Source organism: Ictidomys tridecemlineatus, chromosome 4, assembly GCF_052094955.1.
Source record: "Ictidomys tridecemlineatus isolate mIctTri1 chromosome 4, mIctTri1.hap1, whole genome shotgun sequence".
In the NCBI taxonomy this organism is placed as follows: domain Eukaryota; kingdom Metazoa; phylum Chordata; class Mammalia; order Rodentia; family Sciuridae; genus Ictidomys; species Ictidomys tridecemlineatus.
Genome location: NC_135480.1, coordinates 22,809,821 through 22,830,509, shown reverse-complemented (window position 1 = coordinate 22,830,509; position 20,689 = coordinate 22,809,821). Strand labels below are relative to the sequence as shown.

At 37.9% G+C, this 20,689-nt stretch overlaps 1 protein-coding gene across 4 annotated transcripts in view; it reads left to right on the top strand.

Moving 5' to 3' along the window:
* Window positions 1-328: 328 nt before the first annotated feature.
* The window catches only part of Ttc17 (tetratricopeptide repeat domain 17), a 108,073-nt gene continuing 87,712 nt past the window's right edge, over window positions 329-20,689 (top strand). For 2 of the 4 annotated variants that reach the window (XM_078046204.1, XM_078046206.1), the window contains exons 1-2: window positions 329-521; window positions 16,139-16,228. In XM_078046204.1, the coding sequence (XP_077902330.1) occupies window positions 363-521; window positions 16,139-16,228 (249 nt within the window). In that variant the 5' untranslated portion in view covers window positions 329-362. The remainder of the gene's footprint in view (window positions 522-16,138; window positions 16,229-20,689) is intronic. The other 2 variants (XM_005330042.5, XM_078046205.1) reach the window with 1 other exon arrangement.

Genomic DNA, 20,689 nt, shown 5'->3' with positions numbered 1-20,689 from the left:
AACCATCTTTCACTATTAAGAAGAAAAGCAATGATTTATTTCAAAACCCAAAACACTGAGTCTTCTCACTTCGGATTAAGCTCCACCCAAGTCTACTCGTTTTACCTCCCTCTGGTTCCCACGCTTGGAGATCACATCCCCTACACAAAACAATAAACAAATGCAGCGTCCAGCCCTGAGGCGCGGCTACTCATTTGCCCGAAACCCTGCTCCGTGGCCGCCCAAACAGTGGCTGTCGAAGCTAGTCGTCAGCTGTTAGCGCCCTCTCGGCTCCTCCTCCTCCAGCACCGACCTCCCCAAGATGGCGGGCGGCGACGGCCCGCTTCCGCTTCCGGTGTGAGCGGCCGGGCCGGGGGGGCAAGATGGCGGCGGCAGTAGGGGTCCGCGGCCGGTGCGAGCTGCCGCCTTGCTCCGGCCCAGGCTGGCTTCTCAGCCTTTCCGCCTTGCTGAGTGTGGCGGCTCGAGGGGCCTTCGCCACCACCCACTGGGTCGTCACAGAGGACGGGAAGATCCAGCAGCAGGTAGCGGCCAGGGCGACCCTCTGCGCCCGCCTTCGCCCCGGGGGGATTCCCCAGCCCGGCCCCTGGCTCTCTAGCTCCGCGCGGCCCCGCCCCCAGCCTCCCTTCCCGGGTCCTGGCCGCAGGGTCCCGGCGCTCTGGGCACTCGGACCTGGCGCCGCCCCCTCCCCACTTGTCTGTCGACCCTCGCTCAGCCACCTGGAAGTTCTCAGCTTTCCACCCTTGCGCGCCGCGTGGGGAGAGTCGCCCAACCCTGGGAGATGGCCCCTCGGGACCATTGCTTGTGCTGGGGCTTTAGAAGTCATACATTCATTAGCCCTGACTCTGGTGCCTCTAGGGCCCACGCGTCACCAGCCCTCCGTCAGGAAGTAGAAAGCAGGTGGCGAGGCCAGGGTGTGCGCGAGTCCCAGGGCGCTGACAGCTAAGGTACTCCTAGTCAGTGGATCATTTAATGCTACTTCGCCCTAGACACCTCTCCTCGTGGAGGAATTTGTTTCAGACTGTGGGGTTGCTAGTGCGGTTTCCGAGGTCAGCAGGGGCTCCTTAGAGACAGCACATACACATACACTCTCTCCCTCTCCTTGCAAAGGAATGCTTGAAGATGCCTCTGGTGGCGTTGCCTACATCTTTTCAGCTATAACTGCCCTCATTTCCCAGTGTACTTTGCATTGTTTCTTTACCTAGTTCCTGTGACCCAGCCCCCCTTGGTGGATATGCGATTCACAGGATTCTTGTATGCCTGAACTAATTCCTTAAAGGAGAGACCGCTTCTCCTTACATAACTTTATGATGCCTGCATTTTGTTTATGCTGCTGATGCCTGAAAGAGTATGTGTGTGTGTGTGTGTGTTCAATCACAGAATCTTGGTAAACTTAATGACTTCCAATACTTGAAATGTCCAACAAATTCTTCAGAAAGTGAAGTGTCTGCTCCCACTGATCCGAAAGATTTTAACCAGTGTCTGCAAAATTACTGGTCCTTTGAGTTGAACGTAGTAAATGGTAATAGAAACACACTGCAAGGTTTGCTTTAGTGGAAGATGATATTTAGATTTGGGTTTGCAATGTGATAACAAACTTTACAATGAGCATGGAACAAATATAATTTAAAAATCAGCCTTTGTGTTTTTATTAGACCCTTACATCATTACATCTATATCTCATTCACATTCAGAAAGTTTTCCCTTTCATGGCCATATCAACTGAGGCTTAAAATACATGTGTGGGTCTCAGAACCCTAGAAAAGTCCATCTTGTGATCTAAGATTGGAAATCTTCTATTAGGCCTGGTTGCTTCCATCTGTCTTTTGTTTCCTGATGGTGGTTTCCCTGGGCCTTCATGAAGGGAGACATGGAATTAAGTCACTTCTGCTGCAGTTTGGGGAGCCCTTCTCCTATTGGCTCTTTTGCAATATTGTTTTTGGCCACAGCTATTTATACTCTATGACATTGACTCTCCTTCCAATTTTGGTGTCCTGCCACTCAGCTGACAGCCCATCCGAAAAGTGGAAACTGATAGAAATGTAGTACTTATATGCTGAACGTTTCCGTGGGAAAGTGAAATCTAAGTTGGTTTTGTTCTTTAACAATTTCCTTCTTTTGCACATTGAATATATTTTAGATAGATAGATAGATAGGATTTAGGGAAAATTAGGGTTTATTGGTAACTTGCCTGAAGGAAAGGGGGAAATCTGAAGTTTTTGTTTGGATCCTTGCCAAATTGCCCCTGTAGTACATGTTTAGGTTTAAAGTTAAGAAAGCAAAGTTTCTTTCTTTCTTTTAATGATCCTTTTCCTTGAATTTTCCAAAATTTGCTCTAAATAACATTTATAGTGTTAAGTTCAGGCAGCCGTGAAATTTTATACCAGAAGAAATAAAGTGACTGTCTACAGTGTTACAAGAGGCTATGGAGGGAAGGTGGATTTATAAATATATGAGGAAGCATCAGCATACATAGTAAAATAAGACTTGGTCAGCTTTTCTGAGTTCCACTCTGAAAATTCATTGAAACTTATACATCCCTTACTGACAGTACTTTGAAAGCAGACAGAATCCTAACTCAGTTTAGATAGTGCTCAGTTATCACATTTGGATTTACTTAAGGAATTGGAAGATAACCCTTAGTACTTGGGGTTTGAGTATTCTGTAAATCTCTTTGTACTTTAAGAAACATAACTAAGTAAAAGCTTACTGCATATACTGGGTCCTAAGTGACATTAAATTCCTGCTGCTTTTTCTTGGTTATAATAGCTGATTGACAGCAGAAGTGTGGTTTCAGTTTTTAAAATGGCCTAATATCTGGAAGGGGCCAAGGACAATCAGAAATAGCAAATCTTAGAAAGTGGCAAATGCAACTCTTATGGAAACTCTGACTGATCCACAAACTTGTCCAAATTGAATAGGTCATTGTTTACCATAGTGAATGTAGAGAAGTATTTATGAATTAAAAATCATAATCTTTGAATTGCCCAGAATATACATTTTTCATCATTATAGTTTTAAGTTCAGCCAAGAGTCTTTGTCAGGAAAAGTGAATAGTCATTTGAATCTTTATATCTCAATTCTTAGCAGACACTAAAGATAGACACCCACTAGTCACTGCAGACTTGTGAACATACTTGTATGTTAGAAACCTTACATCCTAAATTGGATTGAAATAGGGCTTCAGTAGATTTCTGTAAGAAGCCTCTTCGCAGTCAGCATGTCCAGCACTTGATATGGCAGTTCAAGGAATTGTTTTTCTCCATAATTCCTGCCTCAGCTAGGAAACATACCTTCCCTAGTGTTTCCATTTCATGTTCCTGAGCTGCTACCCTCTTCCCAGGAGTGTGGTCTGGGGACTCTGGAGCTGGGATGTAAAGGAAAAACTCCAGTTGCTGAGTTCCTTTCCCACTGAGGACAGAGGAAAGTTAAGAAGAGGCTTCTCTACAGTTCTCTGTTTTTCCCTAGCTTTGGGCTTTGGCATGCCTCTGATCCCCCATTGTTATACCTGCAAACTAATAAGAATAACTCACTTTATTTAACCCTTAACTTAGGGTCCACAGAATTGACAGATGTGCTATTATAACATAGTCCAGAGGAGTGTCTAGTGTCCTCCAGCCAGTGAATCTTTTGGTTGGTTTTTGTGAAGAATATGTTTCAAGATAAATATTTTTATTGTTTAAATTTATGGTCTTTTTGCTTAATCATTAATTTGGCAACATCTGTTTTCTATTTTCTTATCAAAAGTGTCCAGTATTTCACTTGCACAAACTTTTGTAAATCAGCCTAAGAACCTAACCATTATAAATCATGTCATTTCTGTGGCAAAAATGTGTGTTCCATGTTCTGAATTATCTGCTGATAGATAAACTCTTGAAATATCACCAGTTTGTTAGTTATAAGCTTATTGAATCAGGAAGTTGTACCCCTAGCCCTGGGTTCATTAGGTTATTTTTTTCTTCAGAAACGGAGGTCAGGGCTGGGGATGTGGCTCAAGCAGTAGCGCGCTCGCCTGGCATGCGTGCGGCCCGGGTTCGATCCTCAGCACCACATACAAACCAAGATGTTGTGTCCGCTGAAAACTAAAAAATAAATAAATATTAAAATTCTCTCTCTCTCTCTCTCTCTCTCTCTCTCTCTCTCTCTCAAAAAAAAAAAAAAAAAGAAATGGAGGTCAAAAAATTTAAAGAATGTCATCATTATCAGCACTCTTATAAAAAATTCTTTATTGGACCCAGGTTTTCTTTCTTCCGGTGTTAGAACCATAGTTGTTTTAGATTTGGAAAAAATTCTTAAAGAATACAGGGTACAAGTCATAGGAGAGAAAGTTGCCCAGACTGGATGGCATTTAGTGATAACAGTAAGTAAAAATATATTGATCTACAGTAGCTCACAAGTGTGTACTTTGTACTCAATAAGTTTAAGGTGTATATTTTTTCTTCTCATAACATCAACCAAGGAATAGGAAGAAACAAAAGCAAAAAAAAAAAAAAAAGGAAATAATGAAGTAAATGCCTTCTCTCTCAGTTTACTTTACCTCTGCCAAATATTTTGTGATAAGTTCAGATTGAGGATAAGTAGGAGGAGAAGGATCCCAAATAAGTGTGAATTCATTTGGTGATTACTTATCATCATGTTGCCTTCATTCAGGCAAATGTCTCAGGGAGTACAGATATTTTTAAGCACTCAAAACAAATGAGGTTTCTGACAAAGCTAAAATGTCTGAAGCCTTACAGTCTTGGCAGAGATTTCTATTTGATAAGTGACTATTTCAGCCACCATAACTCAAAGAAGAGCTATCAGATTTAGTTGGACAAAGAGGTTAAATCTCTATCAGACTTAATACATTGTAAGTGGAGAAGTGGTATATTTGGGTCTGATGTTAAGTGATTTGATTAATCTGAAAGAGAGCATCCCTATGGTACTGTGAAGCTGATGGCTTTATTTCAGCACCTTTTAAAAAGGAAACCATCTGTTTGTCATAGAGTACTGTTTCTATGTTTATACACTTCAGGGATTTACTTAAACTAGAGAGGTCATCGTGATTATACACTAACTTTCTAGGTACTATTAAACCTTTGCAATTTACACTAGGCCTTGGCAACAAAGTGATTCTTATTCAGCACCTTTTCTTTCAGATATTGAACACTATTGCAGATTATCTAGGTATTAACTTTGTTTATACTGTAGAGCAGTAAGAGGAGCTTGGAAATACACAGAGGTAAATTACAAATTTAAATAATTTTCCCAGTTATTTACTGAGCAAATATTTGTTGACTGCTATCTTTTCGCCAGCCCATTGTGCTTTGATGCATGTGCTCTTTTCCACCACAGGAGATTATCATTTTTATTTGGAGGCAAGTGAAGCTCGCTTGTTTTTAACCATCCTCCCTGACTTCTTCCTCCACTTTTCCTCTAGATCAGAGCTTCTCAAACTTTACTTTGCATAAAAATAATCCAAGGTGCTTGCTTAAAATGCAGATTCCCAGGGGACTCAGTGCCTGATTCACTAGACTCAGGGTGGAGTCAAGGAGCCTACATTTTTATCAAATTCCTCAGGAGGCCACAGGTCATTTTAAGAAATTCAGTTTTAGACATTGTTATTCCCCCAATTTCTGTTCTAACCTTCTCTTTCCCTCTCTACATATACCTGGGCAACACTATCCTGTCTTGGAAATTGAATTATCATTATATGTGCTAAGAATATATTCTTTCTACACTCCAATTTTTTTCTCCAGAGTTACAAATTTGAGACCTCTAATACCTCTAATACGAATTTAAAATTCCATGTGAACATCCCTAGGTACTTCATGCTTAATAAGACCAAATCAAAATGCATTTTGTTCCCAAACCTGTTATTCCTTCTTTTTCCTCAAAGACACCACCATGTGCCAACTACCCATTTGCCCATGGCAGAAATCTAGTCATCTTTTTTTCTTTTTTTTTTTTTCTTTTTGCTATACTAGGGATTGAATGCAGGGCCTTGCACATGCTATGCAAGAGTTCTACCACAGAACTACATATGTTGTATTTTGAGAGAGTATTGCTAAGTTGCCCAAGCTTTCCTCAAACTTAGGATCCTCCTTCCTCATCCTCTTGAGTAACTGAAATTACAGGTGTGTGCCATCATGCCTGGCCCTAGTGGTCATCTTTAATTTTTTCCTGCCCACTACCCCTTACCAAGGTCTTTCCATCTACCTTATAATTTTATCTTTTTTCTTCCCAGAGCCACTACCATCACTTTTCAAGCCCCTGATAATTGTCACAGGTTCCTAACTGTTGTCCCTCCTCTAGTCATGTGCTGCTTCGAGGCCATTCATAGTGCAATTAGAGTAATCCTTTTAAAATGCCTTTGCTTTAATTTATAACTTTGGATTACAAAACTAAAGCAAGACATTGGAAAAATATATTTAGCATTATGAGAGTATTTCACACAATAATAAAATAATAAAGTGAACTTCTCCCAACTCTGTCCACTCTCATTCCCCAGCCAGAACTACCTTTAGCAGTGTGGTGCATAGCCCAGAATGCAGTCCGAATTCTTTACCATGTTTTATGGCCTGGGCCCACCCTTCTCCCTAGCCTTGTATCTGGCCATCCTTAAGTGCCTCATCCTCACACCAGAATAAAATACACACACATACACACTCTTAGCAATACTTAGTTTTTGTAAGCATCCCCAAATATGCTGTGTTCTCCTTTGCTTCTGGGACTTTGCATGTGTTCTTTCTCCAACATCTCAATCTGGCCAACACTCACTCTTCATAATTAAATGTAACTTTCCCAGTAAAACCTCTATGATGCCCAAATTTGAATAAGCTGTTCTTTTGTGCTTTCATAGCATCCTGAACTACATTATGAAAACATTTACAGCACCAAGCTGATGTCTGTTTACTTATCTAAATGTCCACTTTATGCTCCCTGAAGGGAGTAGCTGTATCTATCTCCACAACTTCACTAATCTTTCACACTGCCAGAAACACAGGGTCTATGATACATGTCTGGCAGTTGATGATAAAGCAAGTTTAATAAGCAGTTTTTGCCTTTTTAGGCATTTTCAATTTTCTGAATAAATACTTGCAGTATTCACTAGTGTAATAATTATTTGGAGACTTAGCCTAAAGGACAACTCAGACTTCCAGATCTTTAAAGTGCTGAGTAACTCATCAGTGAATCAGCCCTCAAATCCTCCAAAAGGTACAACAGATAAAAGGAGCCACAGTTTCAGAGACCATTCTTGCCTTTCTGTGGTTGTGGTTGGTAGTGTTATACAAAGGAAATCATCCTGTTTGCCATAATTATATCTAAAAGGTCAGTTTATTACTCAGACTTTTAAAATTTGTGTGTAGAAGCAACAAGAGGAGAAAAATTATGAACAAGAAAAGCAGAATAAAGGGCAGAGGGGATGCAGATGAGAAATGGCAGCTGCACTGTAGAGGAGGGATTAGAGTCAGCTGTGGGGTTCGGCAGTTGTTGCCTTTTGGAAGCAGCACTTGTGGAAGTGAACAGAGGGCACTCTGGCAGTGAGGAATAAAAGGGATTGCAGCCAGTCAAGTCAAAAATTAGCATAGCTTTGTACTCCCGAATGTTGGGAGCAGGGCATAAGCAGTCCCCACATCTCAACTATAGCCTGTCCTGGCAAAAACAGCAACAAGGGAAATTCCTCTCACATGTGGCTCTGATGCAGCCAGACACCTTGAAAGAGTTGTGCTCATATACTCCAGTCAATCCTCCTTCCATGTAGTTTTGGTCAGGATACCCAGCGCTTTCCACATTGCCCAACTCTGTACTTTGTAATTTTACTTAACCTCTCAGCAGCCCAGCATTTTCTTGGACTTTACCAACCAAATGATTTTCTTACATGGTTGTCAGGACATACACTCCTGAATTTTCTTCCAGATCTCTGCCCTGACTTCTCATGCTCTTCTGCTGAATTCCTTTTCGTGATGAGTCTTAAACATTGGTGTGCCTCTTTTCTCCCTCTGTACATGTGCTCTTCAGATGATCTCTTGCATGAGGGGTTAAAAAAACAACAACAACAAAAAAAAAAACCTGTATTCTCTGTAATCTGGACCTTTCCCTTAACTCCAGACTCACAGACTGCCTGCTGGGCATCTCCATGTTGCTGTCTCATAGACACCACAGGTACAGTTGTCCTAAACTCGTCATTTCCATCCCACCAAACCTGTTCTTCTCCCATTCACCAAATTGCTCAGGCCCAACATACTGATGTCTTCCTTGAGTATTCTTTCTCCCTCCTTTTATACCCATACCAACACAAATATGTGGACTTTACTTCCTAAATGCATCCTGAATCCAGCCGTGTCTGTCTACTTCTCTTCTAAACCCTAATCTGGATTAGCTCCATCTCTCTCTTGATCCTACACTGTAGCTTCATAACTGGCCTCCTTGCTTCTACTTTTTCCCATCTGTTTTCCCTAAAGCAGCCAAAGTGATTTTAAAAAAAAAAACAAAAAAAAAAAAACAGCTATACCCTGGTCATGACACTCCCTTTGAAGAAGAGGGAAGCAAAGGACATCAGAACACCTTTAGTGGTTTCCCATCACACTTGAAAATTAAAATCTAGAGTTTTCGCTATGGCCTACAGGCCCTAAAAGAACTGGCAGCTATCCCTGACCCCTGACCACCTCTCCAGCCTCAGACACCACGTTCCTTCTTGTTTTGTGTGCTGTGTTTCAGCCATCCCACCCTTCAGGAAATTCTTAAAACAACAAGCTCATTTTATCCTTTGGACCTTTGTTCTTGTTCCTTCCTCTTCTCTATAATGGCAGCAACTTTTATTTTCTTTGGGGAATAACTCTGATGCTTAAAACAGGCCTGAAACATGGTATATACTCAGGAAATATTGAATAAGTGAGAGAAAATATATGCATATTCAAGCAGTTATTTACACCTGAACTAACTCTTACATACACCAGCATACTGATGGGCCACCATCATTTTAGTAGTTTTGTGTTTGCTTTAAAGATGATAAGCTAACTCTTTATTCTCCCAGGTACAAATAAGAGGCCTGGTCAACCTAAATCTTCTCTAAGAACATGTTATCTCTTAATAAGAGTTGTAAAGCAGTTCCTAAACACAATTATAGAGAATGTTTCTTTTTGGTTTTTCCTTAAAAAATCTCTATATATTTGTAAATACTTTTATAAACTCCCTTTTTTAAACACACATTGGGAACTGGGAATAGTTTGACAAATAGCCTTTAGTTGCTTCATAATAACACTATACATCTGTCCTTAATAGAAATAAAAATTTGCCTCTTTAAGTCTGGTTGTATGCTGTCATATGGAGATTCTGTAATGTTTTTGACAACCCTCATAGTGACAGACATTTGGACCATTATATTCCAGATTTTGAATGTTATAAACAATGATGCTGTAAGTGAACATGTTCATGTATGTACTTTGTAAGCATCTATGAATATGTAAGTAAGATGAATGCTTAGAAATGGAATTACATTACTCAAAGAATGCATTATGTTAAATTTTCTTAGATATTTCAAAATTGTCCTCGTAAAGGACTGTATCAGTAGTATTTGAGATATGTAAGACCTTTGTTCATAATCTGAATTTAGTTAAAAGCCAGTTATTCCCTCTGTGTCCTTAGCTAGACAGTGCTGTGGCCGTCAGTAGCAGTATGAACAAAAGGACCTTCATTTGGTTTTCTTTATTTCATAGAAAAATTAGACCTTAATCATTAATGTTGACTTTACACTTCTTGGGATTGCAGTAAAAGATATTAGTCATACTGTCTCTTTTCCTCCGATAGTTGATACTATGAATGTTTTGATGAGTAATCAAGTTGAGCTGTATTCAGTTGTCTGTTTTTTTACAGTAGTGATTTCCAGCATGAAAGAGCAGAGTAATTCCCAGGCCATTGAGTTTGCCACCACCTGAGTAACAGGTCCAACTTCTGGCACTGGTTTTAGTATTCCTTTTCAAATATTTGACTAACCCATCTGACTAAGAATTCTCAAGCCCACACATTGAGAATTTTTTTTTTTATCACCATGATGTCTCTCATTGTGTCTAGTACTTATGAGTGCTTGTATTAGTGTATTGCTGCTGTAAGAAATTACCACAAACTTAGTGGCTTAAAACAACCCAAATTTATTATCTTACAGCTATGTAGGTTTGAAGTCCAACTCATGTCTCACTGGCTACAGTCAAGAGAACAGCCTTGCTGCACACCCTCTGGAGGCTTCAGGAGAGTCCATTCCCTTGCCTTTTCTAGTGGTTAGAGGCTGCCCATGTTCCTTGGCCTTTGGCTCTAATTTTGCATTTTGGGGGTATTCTTCCTGGGCCCAGGCTTGTGAGAGGTACCTTTTCTTTATGAATACATGATATAATACACTTTTTCTGTATGAATACAGAATATATAACTCTTGTAGAACACATATAGTCTTGTCCTTTGACTTCAACTTAGACTTGTCATTACAGTTCTTTTAACATAAGATGAGATTAAAAACTTAAAAAAGTTTCATGTGAACAATATAACATGTAAATGGCACTTTAAAAAAAAGAAATTATAAATTATATATAATTTTTTTAAGTAATACATGTTCACTATTGAAAAGTCAGAGAATGGGCTGGGGATGTGGCTCAAGCGGTAGTATGCTCGCCTGACATGCATGCGGCCTGGGTTCGATCCTCAGCACCACATACAAACAAAGATGTTGTGTCCACTGAAAACTAATAAAATATATATATATATTAAAAAAAATTCTCTCTCTCTCTCTCTCTCTCTCTCTCTTTAAAAAAAAAAGAAAAGTCAGAGAACACAAACAAGAAGAGTAATCACCTAGAGTTCCTCAACTGGAAACCACATTTCTAAAATACAGTGTATAAACCCTCATATGGAATTCAAAAGAGGCAGTGAGAAAGGTTGTTCTCATAAAGAACAGCACATGAGACCAACAAATAGATGGAAATATATTCCCCCTTATTCCTGGGTTCCTACAGATGCAAAGAAACACGGTGACTATCAATGGGAATTTAAGTTGATTCAAACAGCCTGGAGAAAAATATATAAATTTAAAGTGCAGTTACTTTTACCAGCAGTTCTCTTTCAAAGAATGAAGTAATCAGACAGATATCCAAGTATTTTATGTGAAAGTATTTTATCATAGTATTGTTTTTAAAAAGAGAATAACTGAAACACTATAATTGTTGCTAGCAGGAACCTGGCAAAAACTATAATATTAACACTAAAAATGATCACATCATTTTTGGGGAGAGAAGTATGATACAAAGTATGGAGAGGGGTGAGGGAGAGGATACAATATAATATAATACGTTCCCATTTTTGTAAAAATATCTACATAGCTCTATGTATATGTCTATGTAGAAGTTATCCTGACATGATATTTATCTGATAGCAGATATATTTGAAGGTAAGATTTCAATTAATTTTTATTTTTTCTTGATATCATCTATATTGTTTGTCTCATAGTGATATATAGCTTATGTTCAGAAAAAAAATACTTTTTAAGTTGAATGTTGTTAGAATTGAGTGCCACAGGATAGAGCTAACTTTGCCTGTGATACAATGAACAACTTAACTGCTCAGAAATAGCCACTACTAATTGGAGCCTGGCTTAATTTGACAAATTGACATTTTAAAAGAGGCTTTTAACTGCTGCTTTGGAAATCATCCCTGCCCAGAGCAAGGAAGAATTTATTATTTGAATTACTTCAGGGGTATAGGTCAGGCTAGTAAAGATTTGATACTTTAATGAGAATGTTAAATCTTTTATAAGATGTAAGACTTGAAAATTAAGGGAACTTTAGGAGTCATTTGATTGGGTCTCCTCAGCTTATAAATCAGGAAACAGAAATCCAGGCAAGAAAGGTGATTTGCTTCGACTAGTCATAGGCCATACAGTCAATGACATATTTTGTTTCTGACCCCTGATGGTTTAGCCACTTCACTTCCTTTCCAAGTAGTCATCAGTGAATGATAATGCATGCCTTAGGAATGGAATATCAAGCAAATGTGGCATCAGACACTGTCATCAGTCCATAATGTACTAAGTGCCTGACATTTACCCAAAGCACTTTATATATTGAGAGAAGGAAGAGGAGTAGGTAAACTTTTTTTTTTTTTTTTTTTTTTTTAGAGATAGACATAGTAATTAAACAGTATAATACATGCTGTTACACAAGTATATATAAAGTACTGTGGGAACTCAAAGAGAAGGGTGGCTTCACAAAGAAATGTCATTTGAGCCAAATCATTTGGCCTTTTGCAGAAGCCTAAGAATAGAAATGTGTTCCAGGTAAAGGAAGTAGCAGGCGCAAAAACACAGAGATTCTTGAAAAGCCACCACGGGCCCTAGGCCTTAAAAAATTAAGCAGAGATTTAGAAACAGCATCAACCCTATGTGTTTGTGCACACATACTAGGAAGAACCCAATGCCTTCTGCATGCTTCTCCCACTGAGCTACCTCCAGCCCAACATCAATGCTTTTTTAATGGTAAAGTTTTCACTGAAGTGTTTGGGCAGTCTAAGTACTACAGATAACAGTTTGAACCAGGCATTAACCATATAACAAGGATATTTTTCAGTCTCTACTTCTTTCTTAGGCCCCTGTGAATTCAAGATGGCTGTCTCCAGCATCTCAAAAAAAAAAAAAACCTCTTGCTTGAGCATCCCTGACCAAGGGAAAGAAATCCACTGAGCAGGGCATCCTGTGTGAGAAAGCAAACAAGACAGGTGCTTTTGCAGGGGGTTATGTATACTGGCTGACAGAAGCTGCAGCTATCTAACAAGCAGGATCATTTCAGATTTTATATAGAGCTAAAATCTTGTTGTCTTTGAAGATTTTAATTTGTTGGCCATAATACTGTTTTATATTTAAATAATCTAAAAATCTGAACATTTGATTTAAAATATTCTGTTCCTAGTTTATAACTCAATGGGAAGAATTTTTAAATGAGTAAGACATATTTCATTTGTCAGTTTCAAACTGCTATTGGGAGAAGAGTTTCTCATGTTGCTTTCATATCCTCAGATGAATACTATTTTTAAAAAAATAACATAAGAATGTTCAGTGTATATGAAGAACAAGTTGTGTAAGAGGGCTTGAATTAAAGTTACAGTAGAAATGTTCAATTTCCTTTCATAAAGGATCATTGAAAAGTGATTGACTCAAATTTGCTTTAATAGAATGTCAAAAATATTTATAGCCTTAGATTGGTTTAAGTTTAAAACATTCGCCATTTATCTTACTAGGTAGGCAATGAAATAATCACCTTTATGTAGTGATATTTCCATCTATTACATGAATTTACTGATCCCAAGATAGGGCTCCAGATTGGAAGTGTACTTTTATCAGTATCTTTGTTAATAATTAAATGCATATATTTATATAATGTATTCAAAGGAAAGGAAATTTGAATTGACATGTATACTTTGTCATTTTCCTTACTAAAGTATTTCTATAGTAACAGTGAAATTTTGTTTACCTTTAAGTCTTAGAGAATGAATCTTATTTATTACCTTCTTAAGTAGAGAAGATGAAAATAATTCTACTTTTTTTATGATCCAGGTCATTATAAGCAACATTTATTGTGCTATGCAGTAATAGGAAATTTGTAAGGTTGTTTGTCCTTTATGAACAAGCCATAAAGTGCTTTGAGATTTTGTGTTAGCCTTAAGATCCTTTGTAATTTGCCTTTTTCTAGTGCCTGTCACATTTTGCTCCTGAGCTTACAATAGCCACTACTAAAACAAAAAAATTTTAAAGGCATTGCCATTCCTTTACACATTGTATGTAATAGGAATACACAGACTCCAAATATTGACTCCCTGTGGACCTTGTGTATAGAGATTTAATAAACATTTATTGTGAATAGATGTTATTTACAAAACTGTCAAACATGCCCTTTTTTATAATCTTCAGAGAAGAGAGGGTCAAAAGGAGAGAAATTCAAGTTGACATTTGCCAAAGATAATTATGATAACATCTTAAAATTTAAGAACTTGAAGTTACCCCAATAAAAATGTATGTCAGATTATAAATCTTCCTTTGCTAAGCCTTTATCTGGCAAAGGTCCATACCATTTGTTGTCACTTCAAAAAGAGAAACACAGCTGTCCCTTCCCTTCTAATAATTTTATCTTTATATCTCCTCTAGCTGCTATAAACACTATATAGCATGATGAACTAAAAACTTTAAAGGAATGAAAAGTACTTCCTCACAATTGAAAGTTGGCTAGACCCTTGCCTAGCACTGTGGTGCACACCTGTAATCCCAGCAGCCCAGGAGGTTGAGGCAGGAGAATCAAGTTCAAAGCCAGCCTCAGCAATTTAGTGAGGCCCTAAGCAACTTAGTGAGACCCTGTCTCTAAATAAAATGTAAAGAAAGATCTGGGGATGTGGCTCAGTATTTGAGTACCCTGGGCTCAATCCCTGTACCAAAAAAAAAAACAAAAGAATGAAAATTGGCTAGACCCATGATGTATGAACATGATAAAATGCTGATTACATAGTAACTTTTTTTTTTTTTTTTTTTTTTTGGTATTAGGGATTGAACCCAGGCTGAGCCACATCCCCAGCCCTTTTATTTTATCTTGAGACACGGTCTGGCTAAATTGCTTAGGGCCTTGCTAATTGGCTGAGGCTGGCCTCAAACTTGCTATCTTCCTGCCTCAGGCCCCAAAGTCTCTGGGATTACAGGCATGTGCCACCACACCTGGTAGCCTAGTAATTTTTTAACCTAAAACTGGAATTATTCTTTAAATATTTCTCTAAATCTTCATTTGTATTATTCTTTCATTCTTTTTGTCATTCTTCAAACATCAGATATACAGAATGGTTAGGAATTTTGAAATGGAAATGACATACTTCCATATTCCTTTCTTCTCCCCTGCTTACTCCCCCCATCCACCCACCCACGCCCCAAAACCTTGTTTTCAAATACCTATAGAACTGGAGATGTAGCTCCATGGTAGAGTGTTTACCTGGTATATGTGAGGCCCTGGGCACTGCCATGGAAGTGGGAGGGAATGAATTCACAAGCATGCGTGCATACACACATACACGCAGTACCTATGGAATTATGTAGTAAGTAGCTGTCTCTTGAGGTCTGGGCAATGTTGCGAAGTGAGTAGACTTTCTTTAACTTCCTTATATAAAGCTCTTTTATATTCTGGCTATGGGCTATATAATGTTTACATTTTCTCCTGAATTGCATTCCATTGTACCATGGGTCTCTTTATTCCTTTGGTGTTGGGATTAGGTTTTTTTTGTGTGTTGTTTTGGCAGCTAAATATGTTGTTGTGATATATTAATGGATATATCAATTAATAATAAAGATATGACCATTAATATATCTTTGTTTAAGAACGTATTAGGGTAGTTTCTTAAGAGTTTGTTTTGTTAAATAAAGACTGCATTTTTATCATTTTGATATATGTTGTGAAACAATCCTCCAATCGAGAATAAATTTATAAGCCTTCTATCAGAATATGAGAATTCACTTTTTCTACATCTTCAGCAACATAGTCTCTTGATCTGTTGATCCAGGAAACATGATTTGTAAGTAATAAATCTGAAAGTTATCTTAAATTTTCTTTGATTTATGACTTCTACAAATAGCCTTCAAAAATAGGTGCTTTTAATATTTTCATTTTATTGCTTCCAAACTGATTCCGTTATGGAATGTACTATCAAAACAAGATAGTCTCTTTTTTGTTATTACAGGCTTGAAACATCTTTTAAGGAAATTTTTTTATCATTCATTTCCAAATATTTCTTTTCTTGAATAATCCTTACATGACCAGTCAAGCTAGATATTTACCTCTGATTCGTACTATTTCAAGTTCGAGTTCAAGGGACAACCTTTGCATGTCTTATTCCCTTTGCTAAAATTTGCATGTGATCCTTTTTTGTGGGAGGAGCTCTGATAATTGAACTCAGGGATTCGTTCATGCTAAACATGTGTTCTATCGCTAAGCTACATCCCCCACCCCTACAAATGATCACTTTCAAAATACTGAGCAACTAACTTTAATCATAATGATGATTGAATAATGATTTAGGTTATATTAAAGGCAACTATTAATCTAGTCATTAGCAAAATGTGAATTTTATTTACTTATTTATTGCTTATTTACAGGTGGATTCACCGATGAACTTGAAGCATCCCCATGACTTAGTCATATTAATGAGACAAGAAACAACAGTTAACTACCTCAAAGAATTGGAGGTGAGGCAATTGCACATGTGATAAGCATCTGAGACTTGTTGCATCTCACAGGAGCTATTACTGTATTCAAAGAAAAGCTAAAGGATATTGTTTTTTAAGCCTGATTTTCCTTCTGACTTTTGCAGGAATATACCACCTTTATATCACATTCATTTATTAATCATCTTGTAAAACTGGCATTTGAGCAATAGTAAGAACAATAATGTGGATATATGCCTGAGTCTTTTATCCCTTTTGTTCCTTCCAGTATTGGGGATTGAACCCAGAGGGACTTGACCCAGATGTAGGGGATATAGTTCAGTCCCCCTGGGTTCAATTTTTTTTTTTTTTAAATAAGTTTGAGACAGGGTCTCTCTAAGTTGCCGTGACCATCCTTGAACTTGTGATTCTCCTGCCTCAGCCTCCTGAATCACTGAGATTATAGGCATGTGCCGGCCACTGTGCCCAGCTAACTCATTTATCCTTGAACATAATTTTTATGATGAAGTTTTTCCATCAGATATGAAGAGGATATACTAATGATATCCTTTTTTTTTTTTTTTTTTGTACCAGGGATTATTGCCAGCTAGCTGGGCTGGTGGCCTGAGCTGAGTTCACAAGAGCTGGCTGCACCAATATTTTTTTAAAATAGAGAAATAAGCTTGTAACACAGAAATATGTTCTGCATGCAGGAATCAGGGATGATTCTCAACCTTAAGGGTCCGTTGGAAAGAGAGAGAGCTTGCACCTGGATTCTTTATTTTTCTAGGGGGAGCACACAAAGGGAGGTTTGATGAAATGTTCTTTCCAGATAAGGCAAGGGGTCAGGTTTCAGGGGGTTAAGTCTAGCTTCCTGATGTCTTGCTGTCTGCAGATTGACTGACATCTTGGAAAGCCACACCCATCTCAGGTGCTGTGTGGGATCAAAGGCAGAGCAAGTGAAAAGGACACATTTGTGCACAGCCCAAACAGAGCAGCACAGTTCACTCATGCACTCAAATGCTCACAGCTCACACACTTAGCCCATGACTGACTCCTGACAGGCAATTAAACTCAGGGACATTTAACCATTGAGCCATATCCCCAGCCCTTTTTTATATTTTATTTAGAGACAGAGTCTCACTGAGTTGCTTAGGGCCTTGCTAATTTGCTAAGGCTGGGTTTAAACTCCCTGCCTCAGCCTCCCGAGCTGCTGGGATTACAGGTATATGCCACTGCACCTAGCTCTGATGATATTCTTACAAGAAGAGTTTGGGTAAAATATGAAAAGGGAACAAAAGATTTTAATAATCTAAAAGGTTTAATTTTTGTTCATTCCCGGATAATAAAAACTAGTCTTGCTGTGATGTGTTCTTAGGGTTAAGGTGAAAAAGCCTTAATCACTGTGTACCCTGAAAGCTTAAAGCTTAATATATTCTATAAATTCTGATCTTTTTATTTAATAAACAAATCAAGCATGAGTTTTACCTTTCTCTTTGATTCCTATAAACTGATTTTGCTTCATAATACTTATTTGAAAAACTTTTCCCTATAAAAATCTCTGCTTTTTAAAAATTGCAGTATAAATTGAACCTAAATTCTAAGGAAACTATAAAGTATAGAAAAAGTAAAACAAATTTCCAAATGAGAGTTAGAAAAACTATTTGGAATAAATAGTAAGAAAAATAGAACCAGAGTACATGAGGAATCACAGGATCATCATGATTTAGAGGGAAGGAAACTGTTAGTCCTAAAGGCAGTGAACTGCATGGGTTCACAAAGCAAGATATGACAGAAGCAGAGGCAAAGCTGTATATCTTGACAGATGCTGGCTTATCTGTTAAACGAGGTCAATATTTTCATTCTAGTTACAGAAGTGTCCTGAGTTTCACTTACATGAATTTGGACTGGTTTATCTATCAACGTTTGTATTATTACGACTAGTTAGAAATATTTTTTTTTTAATTTCTGTGAATGAAGAAGGAAGAACTTCTGGCTCATATTAACCAGCTCTATGTAGATAGTAGTATTTTAAGAATATTTGTAGAATTAGGGACTAGGGATATAGCTCTCTGGTAGAGCACTTGCCTGGTGTGCATGAGGCCTTGGGTTTTATGCCGAGCACCACCAAAATATATATTTATAGAATTAGAACACTTCAACACACCTCAAAATTCTTAAAATAGTCTTTCATCTTGACCTAGTAGATTTATTACTTATAAATATGAATAGGTTGATTTTTTTTTAATTCTAAGTATATTTCTAGGGCTTCATGCTTAGAAGCCTAATCTTATTTTTATTTAAACATAATGTCCAGAAAGATGTGATGGTTCAAAAAGTAGTTTTTATTTTGAAATACATAAATACTCTATATATGTTCATTGCTCTCTTATGGTAGGCATTATGATACATTAGAAATAGAAATTTTAATTAGGATATTTGGTGGAAGGGATACCATTCACTAAGTTAGTAAAAATGCACAGGAAAAATGCTTAAAATATAGCCAGGCTTTAAAATCAATATAAGCAATCTCCATGAAGCAAAAATGAATAAAAACACTAAATTGGAAATGTGGCTCACAGTACAGACAAACCTGCTGGACTCCAAGGCTGGGAGTAGGCTATGGTGTCAGGTACCCGAGCTCTGTGAAGTTGAAGAGGCCATATTGATGTAAGATGAAGAAACAGAACTATATTCACTGCTTGGAGATGAGTAGAGCCATATTGCTTATAGAAATAGTCTGGAAGAAGTCACAGAAAGACAAAAGCTAACTCTGGTGGCTGAAAAATCATTCACAACGGTGAGATCTGATCCTAGATTTTGGAACTGGATGGAACCTGGAAGCAGTTACAAAACTTCTAGACACTGAGGGTAGTCGTGGAGTAATTGGAAAGATGAGACAGATGGAAGGGATGAAAGAATACTCAAGGGTTTTTGACCTGAGTGATTGCAAGAATGAAGTTGACCTTAACTGAGATAGAGATGTTGAGGGAGGTACAGGATTGGGGAGGAGTTTGGCTTTGATATGTTAAGTTCAAGAGATCTGTTAGTATCTAAGTATAGATACTGCTGGGAGTTGGTTCTTCAATTGTGGGCTCAAGGGGAAAGGACTAAGCTAAAGATATAAATCTGTTACTCATTGACAGATAAACCAAGACACTACATAAAACAGATAATCCACAAAGTAATGCTGACTATGTGGACTTCTTAGATACCAAAAGACAGTGGAAGAATAGCCTCCAAGTTCTAAAAAAGTCAGTCACACTAGAGAAAAAGAATGATGAGCAGAAATAATATGGTCAAGATAAATTCAAAGAGACCAGCAATTACAATATATGTAAACAGATTAAACCCACTAATTAAAACTCAGATTGTCTGATTGGATTTCTTATTCTGTCCAGCTATGTGGTATACATAATAGATATACTTAACACAAATCCAGCTTCAAAATGTCACAGCTGTTCTCATGAAGGAAAGTGGATTCTCAGGGAAGAACAACCAAACAGTGTAAGCCTTGATGATGTTCCTCCTGAGATGTCACATACAACTTCTCTACTCAAATTTCATTGACAAATCAGATGGCCAAGCCTAAAGTCTGTGAGATAGGGTGTCACACCTCTAGGAAAAGGGTAGGGTGGGAGGAATAATTAGAAACAGATCATAGGTTCTGTTCTTTTTAGTAACAGCCCAAATAATTAATGACAAAAAATATTAATTAACAGTCCAAAAAATAAGGTCATGCTAAATGGTCATTCAGAGGCCTATCAGGGCCCTGTACCATGTGGCTCTGATCCATAAGCCAGGCCCCATGCTGACATTGCAGCGTCTATCTGTTTTTTCCATTCTTAGTAGGTGGTGTGAAAACATAAAGAAACATACATTGACTTAAAAAGTTCCTCCATGAAAAGGCCACATGGAACTTCTTACGTTACATTGGCCAAAGCAAGTCGTAGAGCCAATCCTCTGTCCAGCAGAACAGTGATACATATGGAGAGGCATGATAGGCTGGGGATTTGACTCAGTGGAAGAATGCTTGCCTAGCATGTGCAATGTCCTGGGTTTAATCCTTAGTACTACAAAAAAATAGGGGCAGGATATTAGTGTATAGCAATACAGTCTATCACAATACATTCTCCCACAATAATTATAACAAGATAATATTTCATGACAGAATAGCATAAATTTTAAAGTATGAAAAAAACAGATCTTGTTAAGATTGTAGGGATATGGGCATTATCATTCTATCTGCTGGTAGAATTCTAATTATTATAACCATTCTGAAGAGAATATTTGACTAAATAAAACAGAAAACATATATCCCATATAACCACGTATTTCTACCCCTGCTAAAACTTACACATGTGTACGAGGAAATGTTTATAAGAATATTGGAACATTTTTAATAGCAGTTTTTAAAAATTTTAAAGAAGTAGGGCTGGTGATGTGGCTCAAGCAGTAACATGCTCGCCTGGCATGCGCGGGGCGCTGGGTTCGATCCTCAAC